At 61.8% G+C, this 16,290-nt stretch overlaps 1 protein-coding gene across 2 annotated transcripts in view; it reads right to left on the bottom strand.

Annotated features, from left to right (window-relative positions):
- Positions 1–16,290, bottom strand: part of CACNA1I (calcium voltage-gated channel subunit alpha1 I) — a 106,009-nt gene that overhangs the window by 25,491 nt on the left and 64,228 nt on the right. For both annotated transcript variants that reach the window (XM_037160682.2, XM_053662175.1), the window contains 10 exons: positions 15,603–15,915; positions 13,081–13,502; positions 5,641–5,792; positions 4,837–5,022; positions 4,459–4,576; positions 3,566–3,721; positions 3,018–3,111; positions 2,140–2,339; positions 984–1,454; positions 550–650 (listed from right to left, as the gene is read on the bottom strand). In XM_037160682.2, coding sequence (XP_037016577.2) covers positions 550–650; positions 984–1,454; positions 2,140–2,339; positions 3,018–3,111; positions 3,566–3,721; positions 4,459–4,576; positions 4,837–5,022; positions 5,641–5,792; positions 13,081–13,502; positions 15,603–15,915 — 2,213 coding nt within the window. The remainder of the gene's footprint in view (positions 1–549; positions 651–983; positions 1,455–2,139; positions 2,340–3,017; positions 3,112–3,565; positions 3,722–4,458; positions 4,577–4,836; positions 5,023–5,640; positions 5,793–13,080; positions 13,503–15,602; positions 15,916–16,290) is intronic.

Raw genomic sequence — 16,290 nt, forward strand, 5'->3', positions numbered from 1 at the left:
ACATCCACCCAGGGTGCCCACTGGAGCCACCTCCCCTGACCACACACCCACAGCCACTCCTACAGCACCAGGAGGAAGGGTGCCCGCCTGGCCCTGGCACTCACGGCTTCCACACGCGGCCCACAGCCCTGAGCCCCGCCCTGCAGCACGGGACACATGCAGCGCTGCCCAAGCATCCACCCCAGACCTGCGCTCAGGCTGCTCCTCCCACCCGCCCCCACCCCAGCCCCTCACGACCCTGCTGTGCCCACAATGCTACACGGGCCCCCTCACACCAGAAGCCACCTACGCCCCCTCCAGAAGGGTCAGCTTGAGGATCTATCTAACTTGGTGCCTGGGACAGGGACAACCTAGACTACAGGAGAAGCCCAAGAAGTCCCCATTCAAACACGCCCCGTCCCCGGCAGCCACTCTACCACAGGGGCGGGGGTCCCTCTGAGGCATGAGCGGCACCCCCCTCAATGGCCCTGCCTGGCTCTGTGGGAGTCTCTCCCTCCCAGACCCATCCACCCTCCAGTTTAACCTCACCACACGCCCAGCCCCGCCCACCTGTTCTCCGGAGAGAAGAGGTAGACAGACCAGTCCTCGCGGACCTCACACCAGGCTGGCTTGTAGACATCAATCATCTTGCGCACACGGAAGCACAGAGTCTGGCAAGGAGGGTAGGTGGACGCGGACTGGTCAGCATGCCCAGAGCTTCCCATCTCTGCGCACCCACCCCAGCCACCCAGCACACGGGGGCCTCTGGGTGACCTCTGAACTCTCCCATGGCAGCAGGGAGGGCTTCTCCCAGGAGGTGGGCCTGACTCAGGTGTGGGCAGCTCCAGCAGCCTCCTCCTGCTCACCTGCCTAAAGCCCTGTCCCCGGGGCCATGCCCCGTGGGACCCTCCGACTACAGCCCCACCCTGCAGGCGGCCCCCTCCTGCTCGTCAAGCAGACCTTCCCCTGGCCCCTGGCCCGGCCCCGGGGCCCGCCCCACTCACGTAGTCAGCCTCCTCCTCATCCTGCGCCTGGTCCCGGCGGTCGTTCATCTTGGTGAAGACCTCCTTGGCGATGCCGGGCATCCTGCCGTTGCAGTCCTCGTGCCCGGGCGCCAGGCCCACTGCCCTCCAGGTGGCCCGGGGGTGGGGGCCCACAGTGGGCCCCAGCTCAGCCAGGTCTACTGAGTCTCTGGTGTCAAGGGACAGCGTCCGGCGGTGGTGGTGGTGACGGTGCATCCCATGGGGACCATGATACACGTGGTGGGTGTGCGGGGTGTGCAGGGGCGCAGCCCGTGGAGGCCCCTCCTCGCAGGCGACCTCGAAGGCCCGGGTACCGCCACCCCGCTCAGCAGAGAGCAGGGACTCATGCTCTGCAGACGGTGGCTTGTGCTTGAGGCTGTTCCAGCTGGAGCGGCGGCTGGCCCAGGCCCCACTGCGGCCCCAGGGCCCATAGTAGGAGCTCCGGGAGCTGGACTGGGAGGAAACCAGTGCACCAGTCAGTGCCAGCCACACGCACCCATGGTTGTGACTGAAGGAAGCCTGTGGGACTGCTGAGGCCCTACAAGGGCCACCAGCCTGACCAAGTGGGGGACAGAGCCAGCCAGACTGCTGCAGGGGTCCTCTCCCCACCCAGACTCTCATTCCTTCCACATCCATGGACATGTGGGCATGTCTACAGTGCGCTTCCATCTGCCCCCCCACCTCACTTCCCTTGAGAAAGCTGCAGCAAGTTAGGGCCATCTTCCTCCTTACAGGTAAGGAAGCTGAGCCTCGGAGAGGGCTGTAACTTACTCCTGGTCACACAGCTTGGCAATGCCAGAGGCCAGATTCAGGCTCGGGTCTGCCCGACCACCCCCGGCCCAACTATTTGCCCTGCACATTGGCACCAAGATAAAAATCCTATTTTCCATACCAGACCCACAGGCCTCATTCATTCATTCATTCATTCATTCATTCATTCATCCCTTGTTGCCTGGTCCCACTCTGACACTGGAAACCCAGAAATGCAATGGACGTGATCCTTAACTGGTTCCTGCTGGACACTCTGGCGCCCAAAGCCTGGGTACCAGTCTGAAGCTGGACTTGCAGGTGCTTTGCCCTGGGTCCCTCACACATACCCATCAGGGAGCAGCCACCCAGAGCACCCACAGGGACTCACCAGGGAACGCTGGTCGTAGCTCACCCTCCCCAGGGACATGACACTGCTCTTGCGAGAGCCCAGGGCCACCAGCATTGGGTCCGGCTGCAGCGACAGGCGAGCAGGTGCTGCAGCCCCAGCGGGGCCCAGAAGTCCACCCAGAGGCAGATTGGGGTCCAAGTGCCCATTGGGGGTCAGAGGAATTGGGCAGAGCTTGGGATCTGGAGGGGCGAGAAGGGGACAGAGGGAGGGGCAGACAGAAGGCCAGAACAAGAGCAAAAGAAGCCATGAGATGAAGAAGTGGTCATGGACAATAACTGAAATGGGGAGTTTTTTCTGGGGAGGCCTCCTCCACCAGGCAGTCTTCCAGATTGGACCCCATCACCTGTGCCTCCCCTCTGCCCTGCCTGCAGGGCCCTTGGCTTTAATTTTACATAAGTGAATCCACTGCCTTCTGTATTCAGAATAACCACTGAGCTTCACCCGACTTGAGAACCTCGCTCCCATGGCCACAGACGGGGAGCGAGGCAGAGGCCCCCAGCCCAGTTACCGAGGGCTTGGTGTGGGCCGGTGAGGTTTGCTCCAAGCTGCCAAGGGGTGCCAAATAGGACCAAAGGCCAGGCACCCTGAGGCCCAAGGCTCTTCCTAACAGGCCACACTGTGTGGAGACGGGAGGGCGGGCTGCAGCCAGCCCTGTGTCTAGAATTCAGGAAGGTCACGAAGGTCACTGACTTGTTGAGATTTAGCCCACCTTTCAATTATGAACGTAAATAACAAACCACAGAAATGAGCAGTCACAGAGCCTGGGCTGAAGGGGAAACCAGAGGCTGTGCCCATATCCGCCTGGGTCTTTGGGGAAGGGTCCTAGCCCCTTAGGAGACAAGCGGAGGTCTATTTACCTCCGCCGCTGTCCAGGCCCTCCTGGAGCTTGTCAAACTCCTCCACGTTGGACAAACTCTGGTCGTCATCTGAGTAGGAGCGATTGGCGTCGCCCTAGGAGACCGTCTCACATTGGAATGCACGTGGGCTCAGCCCTCTTCTCCCTCGTGAACTTTCCAATGGACATTTTCACCCCCATTTTATAAATGCGGAAACTGAGGCTCAGGAAAGGGAAGTGACAAGCTAACGGGGACCTAGACCCCTCATCGGCCTTCCTGCAAGTTCCCCAAAGACTCAGAGAATGGAGGAGGCAGGGTCCAGAACCCCAGGCCTTGGAGACTTGAGAATCTCAGAGATGGAAAGGCCTCGCCTTGCAACCCTTGGGGAGAGGGCCTCCATTTCCATGCCTCCTATGACAGGAGGCTCACTACTTCATTGGCAACCCCCTCCTCTGGAGACTCTCCTGCTAGATGTTTGAACTGCATCCCTCCCCCATCAAGACCCCCTCCCCTCACCCAGCCTTGTGTAGGCCCCATGGGGGTGCTTCCTCCACCAGGGCCACAGTCACCTCCGCCTGGAAGCCCTCCACCAGGATGGCCACCAGCAGGTTGAAGAGCACGTAGTTGCCGAAGGTCATGAGGGCGACAAAGTAGAGGGAGGCCCAGGGCGAGGTGGAGGCCATGCCGTTGTAGAGGACGACATTCCAGTCCTCCTGGGTGAGGATCTGTGGGGGAGGAGGGCGCGGCTCAGTACCAGGCACCCCCAGGCCCCGCCCAGCCCAAGGACAGGCGGAACCCTCTGGGCAGCACAGCTCCGAGCATGCGGCAGCCCATGCACACCTGCAGCATCCGCTCACAGGTGCTCGGGCACACCCAGGGACCTGGAGTATCACAGCTGTAGCTGGGGGAGTGCCCACCCAGCTCAGCCTCTTGCTCACGCACTCACACACACACACTGCCCGGCCTGCTGCCCCAAGTGCACCCACACCTCAAGCCCATGTCGCACACCCCTGCCCTGACATTCACTCCCCCCTGAGCACCGCTCCCTCCTGCCTGCACAACCCCATCCTCTGCCCTGCCCGTGCGACCTGCCTGCGCCCACAGCACAAGCCCACCCTTCCTCCTCCCCCTGCTCCTCCCACCCCCACTGCACTGTGTGTACACACTCGTTCCACACATCCACATTCCAGGGGGAGCAGTCTCAGAGAAGAGTCCTAACACGCCCAAGGTCTCAGGGTGGGAGTGGATGGGCCAGGGATGGGCATCGGGTGGGCAGTCCAGCTCCCAGAGCCTGTCCTGCACCAGCCTGGCCACACACCCCAGACCTGCCCACTGAGCCACGGCTGAGGGCCCCCCCTGTCAGACATGCTCTGTGGGGTGTCCGAGGCTGGAAGCACGAACAAAAATCCATCCTGTGTTTTTGGATGGATGCATCCCCCATCACATACGGATGCACGCTCACCTGGAACACTGTGACGATGGCCCACAGCAGGGAGTCGAAGTTCTTCCTGTCTGGGACCGTATCTCCCGTGTCTGTCCGGAGGCTGAATTTGCAGCCAAAGATGTGCATCCCAAGAATGCTGGGGGGGGGGGGGGCGGGGACAGAGGTGACTCGGGGGACTCACAGACACCAAGATCTGGCCCACTCACCTTGTGCCCTTCTGTGAACAACCCAGTGAGACCAGAAGACACTGTGAGCCCCATTTTACAGGAGTGAACCCTGCCACTCAAAGAGGAAGTGCTCGCCCAGAGCCGCAGGGGAGTAAGTGACAGAGAACTCAACCAGCTACGCTCCCACCTGCAGCCCCATCAGGCGTGGCCCCAGGTGGGCAGGGCTCACCTGAAGATGAAGATGAAGAGCATGAGCAGCATGCAGAAGGTGGCCACGTTGTCCATGGTCTTCATGAGCACGACCAGCTGGCGCCGCAGCGCGGGCATGAAGCGCACCAGTTTCAGCACCCGCAGCAGCCGGAAGGTCCGCAGCACCGAGAGCCCGCCATCCGCCTGCCCCACGATCTCCCAGATGCTACACGGGGAGGGATGGGAGGCAGGGTGGAGACCAGGGCAGAGGAAGAGAGTTCCATCCGTTCACCCGTTCATTCACCCAGCCAATAATACGTCTCACAGGTCACTGCTGCTCGGGGCGCCCCGAGGTGGGAGCTCCGAACCTGGAGCCCGGGGGCCCCTCCCCCAGGGAGTCTGTGACACCCTGTCTGTGACAGAATTCAGAAGGCCCTCCAAGGTCCCTGAGCTCTTTCTGAGATTTAATGTTCTTTTGATTATGAATGGCAACAACAAAATACAGAAAATTAACAGTTCCTGTGACCCCGCGGTTAATGAAAATCACTGGTTTTATATCCCATGGTGGTTGAAGTAGATATCTTCGTATACAGTTTATGCTCATCCCTTCTCTGGGACAATGGCAGTCACAGACCTGCTGCCAGACTTCGCTATTTAAGGCGTTAATCCAGCAGCACGTATATGGCTAAGTCACAAATTTTTAAATACTTTTGTTAACTGTGTTTCCATGGAACTGGCTTCCTTTGACCTTCCGCACTCCACTCACAGGCCGGGCCAGCCCCCTCGTCCCCAGCTCTGCCTCCGGGCCCACAGCCTGGGGGTGGGGGGTGGGGGGCAAAGGCACCTGATGATAACGATGATGCTGTCGAAGATGTTGTAGGGGTTGCGCAGGTAGTCAAAGAGCCCGAAGGCGGCCAGCTTCAGCAGCATCTCCAGTGCGAACATGCTGGTGAAGACCACGTTGCAGACCTCCAGGACGTTGGTCAGCTCCTCGGGCTGCGGGGTGTTGGGGCAGCGGCGGGGAACCCGTCAGGCAGCAGGCGGCCAGGGGCCCCGTGGAAGCCTGTCGGCTCTGCGACCCCAGAGGGGTGGGGCAAGGCGTGTGGCTGCGTGGCCGGGCAGGGCGGGGTCCGCCCTGGAAACCTAGCGCCACGGCCACGAGGGCCTGACGGTTCTGCTGCCCCGGGGCCTGAGAGGCCCCCTGAGGTGGTGGGACCCCACGGGCTGACCCTCCACAAATTCGGAGCTGGTGCTATGGCTGCACAGGGAGGGAGGCATTAGGACACCGTTTCACAGATGAAAAAGCAGGTTCAGAGAAGGCCAGTCTGCCGCCTGAGGCTGCGGGGCCAGTGAGAGGCAGAGCCGGGGTTGGAACCCAGGCCGCCTGGCTCTCGGGCGCCCCCGCCCTTCGCCCTCTCCTCCGCAGACCTCCCTGCCTGGCCCTCCCCTCTCACTGCCCAGCGAGGGCCGTCTCAGCACTGCGGTGTCTGGAGACCACGACGCCCTGGGAAGGGACGCTGGGGAGCATGGCCCTACTGTGTGCCACATGGATCTTCATTAACTCAAGCACCCTCATCAGCAGGGCTCACCTCGCCCACGTCCCACGGGAGAACACTGCGGCCCAGGGAAGTTAACAGTTAAAGCCACAACTGGTCACAAGGAGAGTAGCCCCCACTGGCTACAGACCCACCCTCTGCCCCTGAGCTGTTCACCTCCTGATTTTTAGCATCAGGCGACACCCCTGCAAATGGGACCATCTGAGTGACCCCAATATATGAAACAGGCTACAGTGGGGGCCACTAGTGGGGTCCACCCCACCCCTCCTTGGCCTCAGTTTCCTCATCCATAAAACGAGGGAGTGGAACAAAAGGAATTCATTCCAAATCTCTCCACTAAGGGACACTTGGCTCCAGTCCCTCCATCCCCGCCACCATCCCTCCGGGACTGGGGAGGTGCCTGGCTTCTGCTCCCCGTGCAGCCAGGCTGCTCCCACTGCATCATGGACGAGGGAAGGGCCATTCGATCGGCCTGACCGCTCGCCCGTGCTGAGCTCGCCACCCGGCACACACGCTGATTCTCAGAGGACCTGGGAGGCCCCCGTAGGCGTCCCCCAGGGGCAGATGAGGAGACGGAGGCTTGATGAAGTGAAGGCACTTGCTCAGAGCCACCCGGCAAGGATGTGGCAGAGCCAAGCACTGAGCCAGACCAGACTCCAAACTGCTCGCCTGTTACACACACCGAGACCCCCCCACGCACACCCCAAACTCCTCCAGCCCTCCTCCACCCATTCACCAGTGCGGGCACTGAGCCTCCGCTGTGTGCTGCCTCACGCTACCCCGGGGAACAGAGGGGACAAGTCAGGACACCCTTCCTGCCCTCGGGAACTGCAGGCCCTGGTGGCAAAGCCCTACACGCAGGTTAGCTAACCAGTCCGTAGGTGCTAAGATCAGGAAAGTCGGGAGTGGTCTGGGAACCAGTGGAGTCAGGAGCAGCTTCCTGGAGGAACTGACATGTCAGCAGAGACCTCGAAGCTGAGAGGGAGCAGGTGACAGGGAGAAGAGAAGAAGGCGACCAGGCTGAAGGCCCAGCCAGAGTCAGGGCGGAGGGGTGGGGGATGGCCATCCATCAGCACCGCCCACCCCAACCCAGCCCAGCCCCTCTTCCTGGGACAGGGCACCTACAGGCCCTGACTTTGATTCCATTTGGGTTACAAGGAGAAGGAAAAAAACCAACCACCCGCTTCCCACCTGGTGCCTGGGAAATCTAATAAAAGTGCCAGTTCCTCTCCAGTCCGGATGAAAAGAGAAACCCCATTCCCATCTATGATTACATCTGACTCACAAAGTGGCCCTAGCAGGGACCCCTCTGTGGGGAGGGGCTGGGGCTGGGCGTCCGGGGCTAGTCAGGGCCCAGATGCTGCTCAGAGCTACCAACTTCCCCGCCACCGGCCAAATGACATTCAAAATTAGGGAGATGGAAACTGTGATGCTGGCAGTCCGCCACTGCAGATCACCCCACTCTGAGCCACACGCACACACACCCTCCGCCTGCAAGTGAGGGCAGAGCCCACCGCTCTACCGGGAGGGTCAGCCCCTCGAGGCCCTCCTCCCTGGAAACAGCTGTTCTCTAGTCAAGTGCACACCTGTCAGTCTTTTTCTAATGGATCGTCCATCACTCCTGAGAGCGTTTTTTCTGGGAGAGAGACAGTGAGTGGGAGAGACAGACAGACAGACGAATATAGGCACTCAGTGAGACCAAGGTGGGAGAGGGGCATGTGGGGAGAAGCAGAGACAGCACTGAGAGAGGTGGGCAGAGAGAGATGGACAGACAGACAAGTACAGACATGGGGAGTGAGAAGGAAGGCAGGAGTGCAGAGATAAGACAGAGAAAACACAGGTCGAAACATAATGGACCCAGATCACGACCCTGTGGGAGTCCATCAGAGCCAGAAAGTGGGAGTGTAGGCAGGGCAGACGGACAGACAGAGGCTGGGGAGAAGCAGCTGGAAATGGCAAAGACCCACCCAGTGAAGGAGGAGATGCCTAAGGGCAGAAAAACCGGGTTAAACCAGAGGCAGGAGGGTGGGGTCAGGTGAGGAGGGGCTGCAACCGGGAGGTGAGTCCAGATGGGGAGGGAGGCGGGCAGGGGCAGGGCCAGCTCCTCCCTGCCAGTGCCAGGCCTGGGAGGCACCAGGCAGCCCCTGGCCATTTCTGCAGGGGCAGGAAAAGACTAGTGGGCAGGAGCCTAAACTGCCCCCAGGAGCCCTCACGCCCAGCACCATCCCCACAGTAACAGTGGTGGCTGGTGCTAACATCTCCCACGTGCCAGGCGGCACTAGCCCTTCCCACCAATTATCTCACCTAAGCCTCAAACATCACCCTGCGGTATCCCCATTTCAGAGGCAGGAAACCTGAGGCCCAGCGCCATGGCCGGCCTGTGGTGGGATCAGCTCTCAAACCCAGGTCCCCTCCCTGTGGCCCAGGCACCTGCTCCACTTTTCTGCCCTAAGGGTCCAGTCCAGCACACACATGTCACTGTCCTGCTTACAAACCTTCCGTGGCCCCACTGCCCTAAGGACAAAGCCAGCCTCGGGACCCTTCCTGGATGGACAGCTCCCCAGCCTCCTGGGCCGTCTGCCCTGCCCTGGGGCGCAGGCCCCTCAAGTGGACACCTGTGCTCCTGGGCCCTGCTCCTGTCTCTCCTGTTTCACTGATGGAATCTAGCCTCCCTTGGCATCCATCTCCAGTACCACCGACTCTGGGAAGCCTTCCCTGACTGCAACCTATGTTGGTGCCTCTCTCCCCCAAGCCAGCACGGAGCTGGGATGTCAGGCACCAAGCCACCCCAGCCTCGCCTTCCCAGGCTCACCCCAGACCTGGGTCGGCTGTGACGTGGGGGCTGCTGCAGAAAGAAGAAAGCCTGCTTTGACCCGTCCACTGGTCTGGGGGCCTCAGATGCAGCCCCTGGGAGCTGGGAGCAGTGCACATGCCCTGGCCTGGGTCACCCCTCCGCAGGAGACTCCCCGTAATCCTCCCCTGCCCAGAGGGACAACACCCTCTGTATTTTGTTCTCTGACTTGCAGACCATCTTCCAACTCCAGGACAGCCTTGCCCAGCTCAGGAGCGATCACTGGCTTAGACAGGGAACAGCCAGGAAAGGGAGAAGTGGAGACAGACATCGCTCCCAGTCCCGGTCCCTCCTCCTGCCCACTCTGTGGGACCTCAGAGCTCAGCTCTGACAGTCACTCACCACGCCACCTGGGGCAAGCCACTCCGCCTCTCTGAGCCTCGGTTCCCCATCTGCCCAGTGGGGTTAAGGCACCCACTCTGCCTGCCGCACGGGGCTGCCATGAGGGTTGTCAGGGAAGAGGTGTGACGAAGCGCGAGTGCGGGTGGTGACGAAGGGTCTGGTGCCCAAGCTGCCCCCACCCACGTGCTTGTCACGCAGCCTCAGGTACAGACGGTTCTGGGCCCACTCTCCTCCCAGGATGGTGGGGGCTGGGGGCGCACTTCAGTACCCTCTGAGGCCTCCTGGGTCACCAGCAGGCCCCTGCCTGGCTGACACTGCCTTTAACCCGTCACTCTCCCAGGCCGGTACCCGAAGAGACTGGCATGTGTGGCCATGAGGAACCTGGTGATGCCCCCTCCTGATTTTGGCAGCAGTGGCCACCTAAAGGCCACGGGCAGCTGCGAGGTCACCTCTCACTCAAGCACTGTGATCAGAGTGGCAGGGGTGGCCCCCACTTCACAGACGGAGTAAGGAAATGATGGCCAGGCCCTGTCCCCTCCTCTGCCACCATGGCGGCCACACCAAGTTCTCTGCCAGCAGAGCGGGCAGCGGGAGAGGCAGGCGCCTAGGTTTCCTCCCCTCAAGGTCGCCATCCCTGCTGGGGGGTGGGGGGCATGCTCCCCTTTCTCCTGCTCCTCCCCTTCGCCCCCCGCCCCCTTGAGGCCCCGAGCCCCCTCTCTCCGTGGAAGCCACTCAAGGCAGCTCCAAATAAACACGGGGCAAATCATTTCCCACTGAGCCACGTCTGGGAGCCGGTGGGCTGAGGGAGAAAAAATGCCAGCAGCCCACCGGCAGGCCTGTTCCGGGCTCTGCCCAACACTGGCTGCCACTTGGAGCCGCTTTAAAAAGAGCGTTTTTAAAATTCTCCCTCCCCCTCGCTTTTTCTTTAATTAATTTCCTGAGGCTTCAGATGGCAGATGGTAAACTCACCCCAAAAGTGGTGGTATAAGGCTCCAAGGAAAGTTTCAAAATAATTCCTAACTAGTGAGCACCTACTATGTGCCAGGCTTCTTAATGCATTTCACCTCCCCAGTCACTCTGTGAGGAGGTTGTAAGGACTCAGTACACCGTGCAGGCTCAGGACCTGGCACTTAGTAGGTGCTCTGTTAATGGGAGCCAATCCCTCTGAGGGAAAGGGCACAAAGCTAGGGCACCTGCTTTGCAGATAAAGAAACTAAATATGCAGACAATTGTACTTGCACAAAAAGGAAGACAACTGTACTTGGATGATAAAATTATTTTTTAAAAAAACGAGGCAGACCCTATGAAGGGGCAGGAGACCAGCCAGTGAGAACTGCCTATCCCAGCTCGGTGGGGACCCCAGGGGTGCCCGTAGTGCCAAAGAGCTGAGGCTCCACCATATTCGAGGCTAGAAAGCTTGGTCAAGCAGGCTGTGGCAGAAGGAGTGAGGGGGGCAGGGAGACCCTGAGCTGGCTTGGGCAGGGACCATGGCCTGGCCTGAGCCTGGGGCTAATGGGTGGAGGGAGGGTCTGGGCCCAGAAGACAGAGCTGCCCAGCTGCTCTGGAGGGAACAGCTGAGAAGACATAGACCAGCAGCACAATGGCAAACAGGCCTCTGAAGAATAACCCTGACTTGTAGCGTGTGCCAATTTCCGTGGTGTAAATACTTCCACCGTGGCCAGTTTCAAGCTAGCAACTGTGTTTAGCAATGTCCCTGCAAAATTCCTGTTAGAAAATTGCTCTTGCAAGCTGGTTCCAGGAAGCCACTGGCACAGACAGTGCCCAGGCTCTGGTGTAGCAGGACTGTGATGGGCCCTCTTGGTGTTGCCCCAATGGATGGAGCCAGCACCCCCACGGCACGGGGTCCCTGTGGAGCCTTCCCCAGGAATGCTGGCCTCCTGCAGGCCTGGGCCAGGCAAAGGCCCCGAGGCTGGACCCCTGGCGAGAGGGTCCAGGTGGCCTGTCTCCCCAGCTTTACCATGCAGACAGCCTTCCCTCAGCCCTCCCCAAAGACCTTTTTAATTAAGCCAGAATGGCTGGTAAACCAGCAGCTCTGAACAGAGTGTCACGGCAGCCCCAGGGGCCGCATTTAAGTAAATTGAATGGGGCCTGCGCTTGGCGAACTAATGAAGAGGGAAATGAGAGCGTGGCCTACCGCAGGGCGCAGCAGGCGGGCGGGAGGGCAGGGCTCTGCAGAGCAGGGCTGCAGGGAGGCAGAGGGGCCTCCACATCCCGAACCCTACAGTGAGGCCTTGGGCCAGCAATCTCCCCTCCCTGGGCCTCGGGGCCAGCTGCCAAGTGGAAAGCCCTCCCAAGGCTGGGGTCACCTACAGGCTGGGAACACTGAGAGCCAGAAAATGGTGCTTTCCCAAGTGGAGCCAGGGTGAAAGTGTCATCCAGGCTGTCACCTGGGTGTGACCTACGGACTGGGGACATCTGGGTTGACCCCCCACATACAGCCCTCCATCTTGTGTTCCCACATGTGGTCTCCTCCCCTCTTGTACGCAACCACCCCAGGTTCCTGTCACCTCTGGGAAGCCGTCCTCTCTCCCGGGGGCCACTCCCCCTGGGGAGCCCCTTCTCTGAACCCCTGACTATGCCCCCTATGGCCTAAGGGGCCTGGGATACACCACTGGACTCAGGCAATGCCTCCGCCACCCCTTGCAGTGGGGCTGAGGACAGAGGAACCCACAGGGTTGGCCAGGAGGGAGACCACTGAGCCACCCTCAGTGCCGAGGGGGTAAGTGGGACACTTGGGGACCGGAGCACGAGGATGCCATGTTAGCGGAAGGTGTGTTGTGCACAGGGCACAGGGAGGCTCGGGCATCAGTGCAAAGTGTGGTGTGAGCCGAGGGCAAGGGGAGCTGCGGAAGGCTGTGCACGGCGGGGAGCCCGGCCTCTGGAAACCTCTCTCCGGCCGTCCCGGGGAGACCGGACAGGAGGCTCACGTGGAGGAGCAATGAATGGAAGTTAGACCGAGCAGTGACGGACAAGGGGCATGCAGAGGTGCGCAGGGGTGCCCCGGTTCCTGCCTAGCTGCTTAGGAGGCAGGGACCTGGGTCTGCCTCACTCTCGCCCCAAGTGGGCCAACCCCAGCCCCGCTTCACATGAGCACTCAATCACCCACGCGGCAGACGCCTGAGCCCCTCCTCTGTGCTGGGCCGAGCTGGGCACGAAGGCCACCTGGGGGAACTGGACGCAGCCCCGGCCAGTGGGGAGACAGACGTGGGTGTTCGACACACCGGGGTGGATGAGGCTGGCTAGCGCGCCCCAGCCCCCCACCGTGCCCCTGCCCCCCACCGTGCCCCAGCCCCCCACCGCGGCCCTGCCCCCCACCGCGGCCCAGCCCCCCACCGCGGCCCTGCCCCCCACCGCGCCCCAGCCCCCCACCGCGGCCCTGCCCCCCACCGCGCCCCAGCCCCCCACCGCGGCCCTGCCCCCCACCGCGCCCCAGCCCCCCACCGTGGCCCTGCCCCCCACCGTGCCCCAGCCCCCCACCGCGTCCCAGCCCCCCACCGTGCCCTGCCCCACTGGCCTGCTCGTGGTGCTCGATGCCCATGCTGACGGTGTTGACCAGGATGGCCATCATGATGCCGCGGTTGAAGTACTTGCTGTCCACGATGCCTCGCAGCTTGGCTCGAGTCTCCCGCCACACGTCCCCGCACAGCCAGGAGGCCCCATCCACCTGCTCCTCCTCGTCCTCCTTCCCCAGCCCCGAGGAGGCCCCCTCCTCGCTGCTCCGGGAGCCATCCCCATCAGCCTCGGCCTCTCCGCTTCCAGAGCCTCCTGAGGCCAAGCCCTCCTGGCCCGAGTCGGTACTGCCCCGGCCCGAGGGCCGCCGGCCCACCTCGTGCTGGCAGTGGGGGCAGCTGGCCGGGTCGGAGGCCAGCATGGCAGAGATGGGCTGCACCAGCGTGTGGGGCGTCGGGTCCAGTGGGTTATGTCGGGGGCACAGCTCTGAAAAGCAAACAGAGGGCACACTCGAGGTCTCAGAGGCAGCAGCCCCTGTCGCCACCGGGCCCAGGGCCGAACCCTGGGACAGAGCTGCATGTGGGCATCAGGCCCCCATTGCCCTCGGGGTCTGGACGGGGTCATTGCCCTGGACGTGCCAGCCCCACCCAGAGGCTGAGCGGCCTGTGGCTCCTAAGGAAAGGGTTTCGCCTCCTGGGCTTTGTTTGCCCCTGTGCAGAAGCGAGGACCAGGGGTGCCCACCACGCGGGGCCGAGGGGTTTCCTATTGGTTGATATGCATGTTGTGCCTAGAACAGTGTCTGGGACGCACATACACGTTAGCCGTCCTACTTCATCACTTCCCGGCCTGTGGCCCTGGGCTAGTCACTGAACAGACCCTCCCCCTGCCCTGCCCCTCCCCACAGTCCTGGGTTCTGATATCACAGAGCTTGGGAAATAGCTTCTCAAAGAGCCAGACCAGTGTGGACGTGGACACTCCTCAGAGGAAGCCCAGGCGGCCCTGGTGGCCCTCAGTTCTCCCGCCTGCACAGGGGGCCTGCGTCCCAGGGAGGGAAGGAGACGGGAGCCCCTGGCAGGGAGCGAGCCCTCTCCAGAAGGTCCCCGGAGATCCGTGGCACAAGCTGAGACAGGTCCAGGGGAAGGAGGCAGGACAGGCCCCCAGGGCCACACAGGGGTGAGGGGGTGAGGGGGGTGAGGATGGGGGCTGCTGGAGCCTTCATCACCTCACCGCCCAGGGAGGGTGAGAAGCCTGGGCCCTGCTTGGACCCAAGCCAGCAATCTGCAAACCACTTCAAAGGCAGTTGGAGGGGCTCTCTCTGGGTGGGTTGGTTTCTTCTTTATGTTTGTCTGTATTTTCCTAGAATAAACATGCTTTGCTTGTGTAAGCAAAAATAACTTTGTTAAAGGGAAATAAAAACATATAATGTCTCCTTTCATTTCTACACTTGCCTCCGAATAGCTCCAATGCCCTGGACAAGGCCTCTGACTCATTCATCCGGGGAGCCGGGGCCGGGTGATCAGAGGCCCAGGGATGGGTTCCGCCTCAGCTGGGGAACAGGGCAAAGCCCCTCCTCCTCCTCCGAACCCCCCACCAGCACACGTACTCTGGGCTGGGCTGAGGGTGATGGCTCCCTCCAGAAACTCCCCTGGGACCTCCCTCCACGCAGGTCCCCAGGACAGGGCAATGCAGTAAACTCCCCTCCCCACATCACCCAAGAATGCCAGGAGCCAGCCTCACTCAGGTCCCCTGTCCCAATCTCAGGTTCCCAGAACAGGAGAGCTGCAGGGCCAGGGCCTGAACGGGCGGCCCCCCACTGCACGTGGCCTCCCCCTCACGCTCCAGGGGGACACTGAGGCCCGCAGCAGGCCCAGGGCTGTCCCAGGCATCACAGCAGCACCCACTCTGGGGCACATCCCTGCCACCTGCTGGCTTCCTTCTTAGCACCAACCGGAGCAGGACTGGGCCTGGGGTGGGACCCCCTACTGTGGCACATTTGCCTCCTCCTGGGGCTCATATCCCCCTGGAGGTGGCTCTACTGAGCCAAAACTCTGACATTATCCTCTTGGGGGACAATACTGCCCGCTCTGCTCTTCCTCAGGTCTCTTTGAACCACGAGCCCTTTCTAAGCCTAAAGTGCTGACTCTCAGAAACAGCCCATGACGATCAGGGGAGCAAAGAAGTGGACTGGAGGCAGGAGGTGGCAGAGTGGCACCAGTGTCCCCAGCGTGCCATGCCTTCACAGGGTGGCTGGCCCCTCTATTCCAGGTGGCCACTGCTAGCAAGCGCGTGGGCACGGCAGGACCCTGTGCGGAGCGCTCCTCCAGGGCCCGGGCCGGGTCCCCTGAGGCCAGGGCCAGCCCAGGCCAGGTGCTGGCGTGACAGGTGGTCGGGGAACAGGGAGGGAACGAAGGGGTGAAGCCCTAAGGGGAGACCTGGGATCTCGGCCTACTGGGCTGGCCCGCTCCGCTGACCCTGGGAAGACAGGGAGACATCCTTCCAAACAGTGTCATTTGGGAGTCTCCAGTCGGAAGCCCACGAGGCCCGCGTGGGGCACCCTGGAGGCCACGGGGAGGCAGGGCCACTTACTGAAGTGTCTGGGCTCCTTGGCGTGGGGGCCGGGCTTGGTGGAGGTGGGGACCTCCGGGCCCAGGGCCTGGCGCCGGCTCTGCAGGGCCTGGTAGAGGCCCAGGGCCCGGCGCTTGGCCTTGCGCAGGATGTGGCAGACGTACTGGAAGATCTCTTCATAGCAGTCGCCGGGCTCGGCATAGCTGGCCACCGTGCTGGAGGACAGGTAGCGCTGCCGCTGCTCCAGCATCAGCCGGTGCTCCCGCTGCTTGGTCTCCGAGAACTGGGTCGCTATGACAACGAGGCACAGGTTGATCATGAAGAAGGAGCCCACCTGTGACCAACGGGAGGAGAGGACAGGGACAGAGGGGACAGAGAGGTGTGGGGGTGGGGCAAGAGGGCAACAAGAGAGATGGAGAGAGACAGGGACATGGAGGTAGAACGGAGTGACGAGGCAGGGGGAAAAGCAGAGGGGTAAGAGGCAGGAAGGAAGAAGGGAGGAGGGACATGGACAGACATGAGACAAGACAGGGAAAGGACAGAGAGGGAGGCAGGCAACCAGAGATGGCCAGGTGCACAGAGACACAGGACACAGAGAGACACCGAGAGAGAGAGAGAGACAGGCTCGGAGAGGACAGACGCAGAGGGCACAGAAGACACAGAGTGACAGGGGCAGATGGACACGGGGGACAGAGTGGGAAAGGAGGGT

The sequence above is a fragment of the Artibeus jamaicensis genome, unplaced genomic scaffold, assembly GCF_021234435.1.
Source record: "Artibeus jamaicensis isolate MK-2021 breed Jamaican fruit bat unplaced genomic scaffold, CSHL_Jam_final contig_233, whole genome shotgun sequence".
Lineage (NCBI taxonomy): Eukaryota > Metazoa > Chordata > Mammalia > Chiroptera > Phyllostomidae > Artibeus > Artibeus jamaicensis.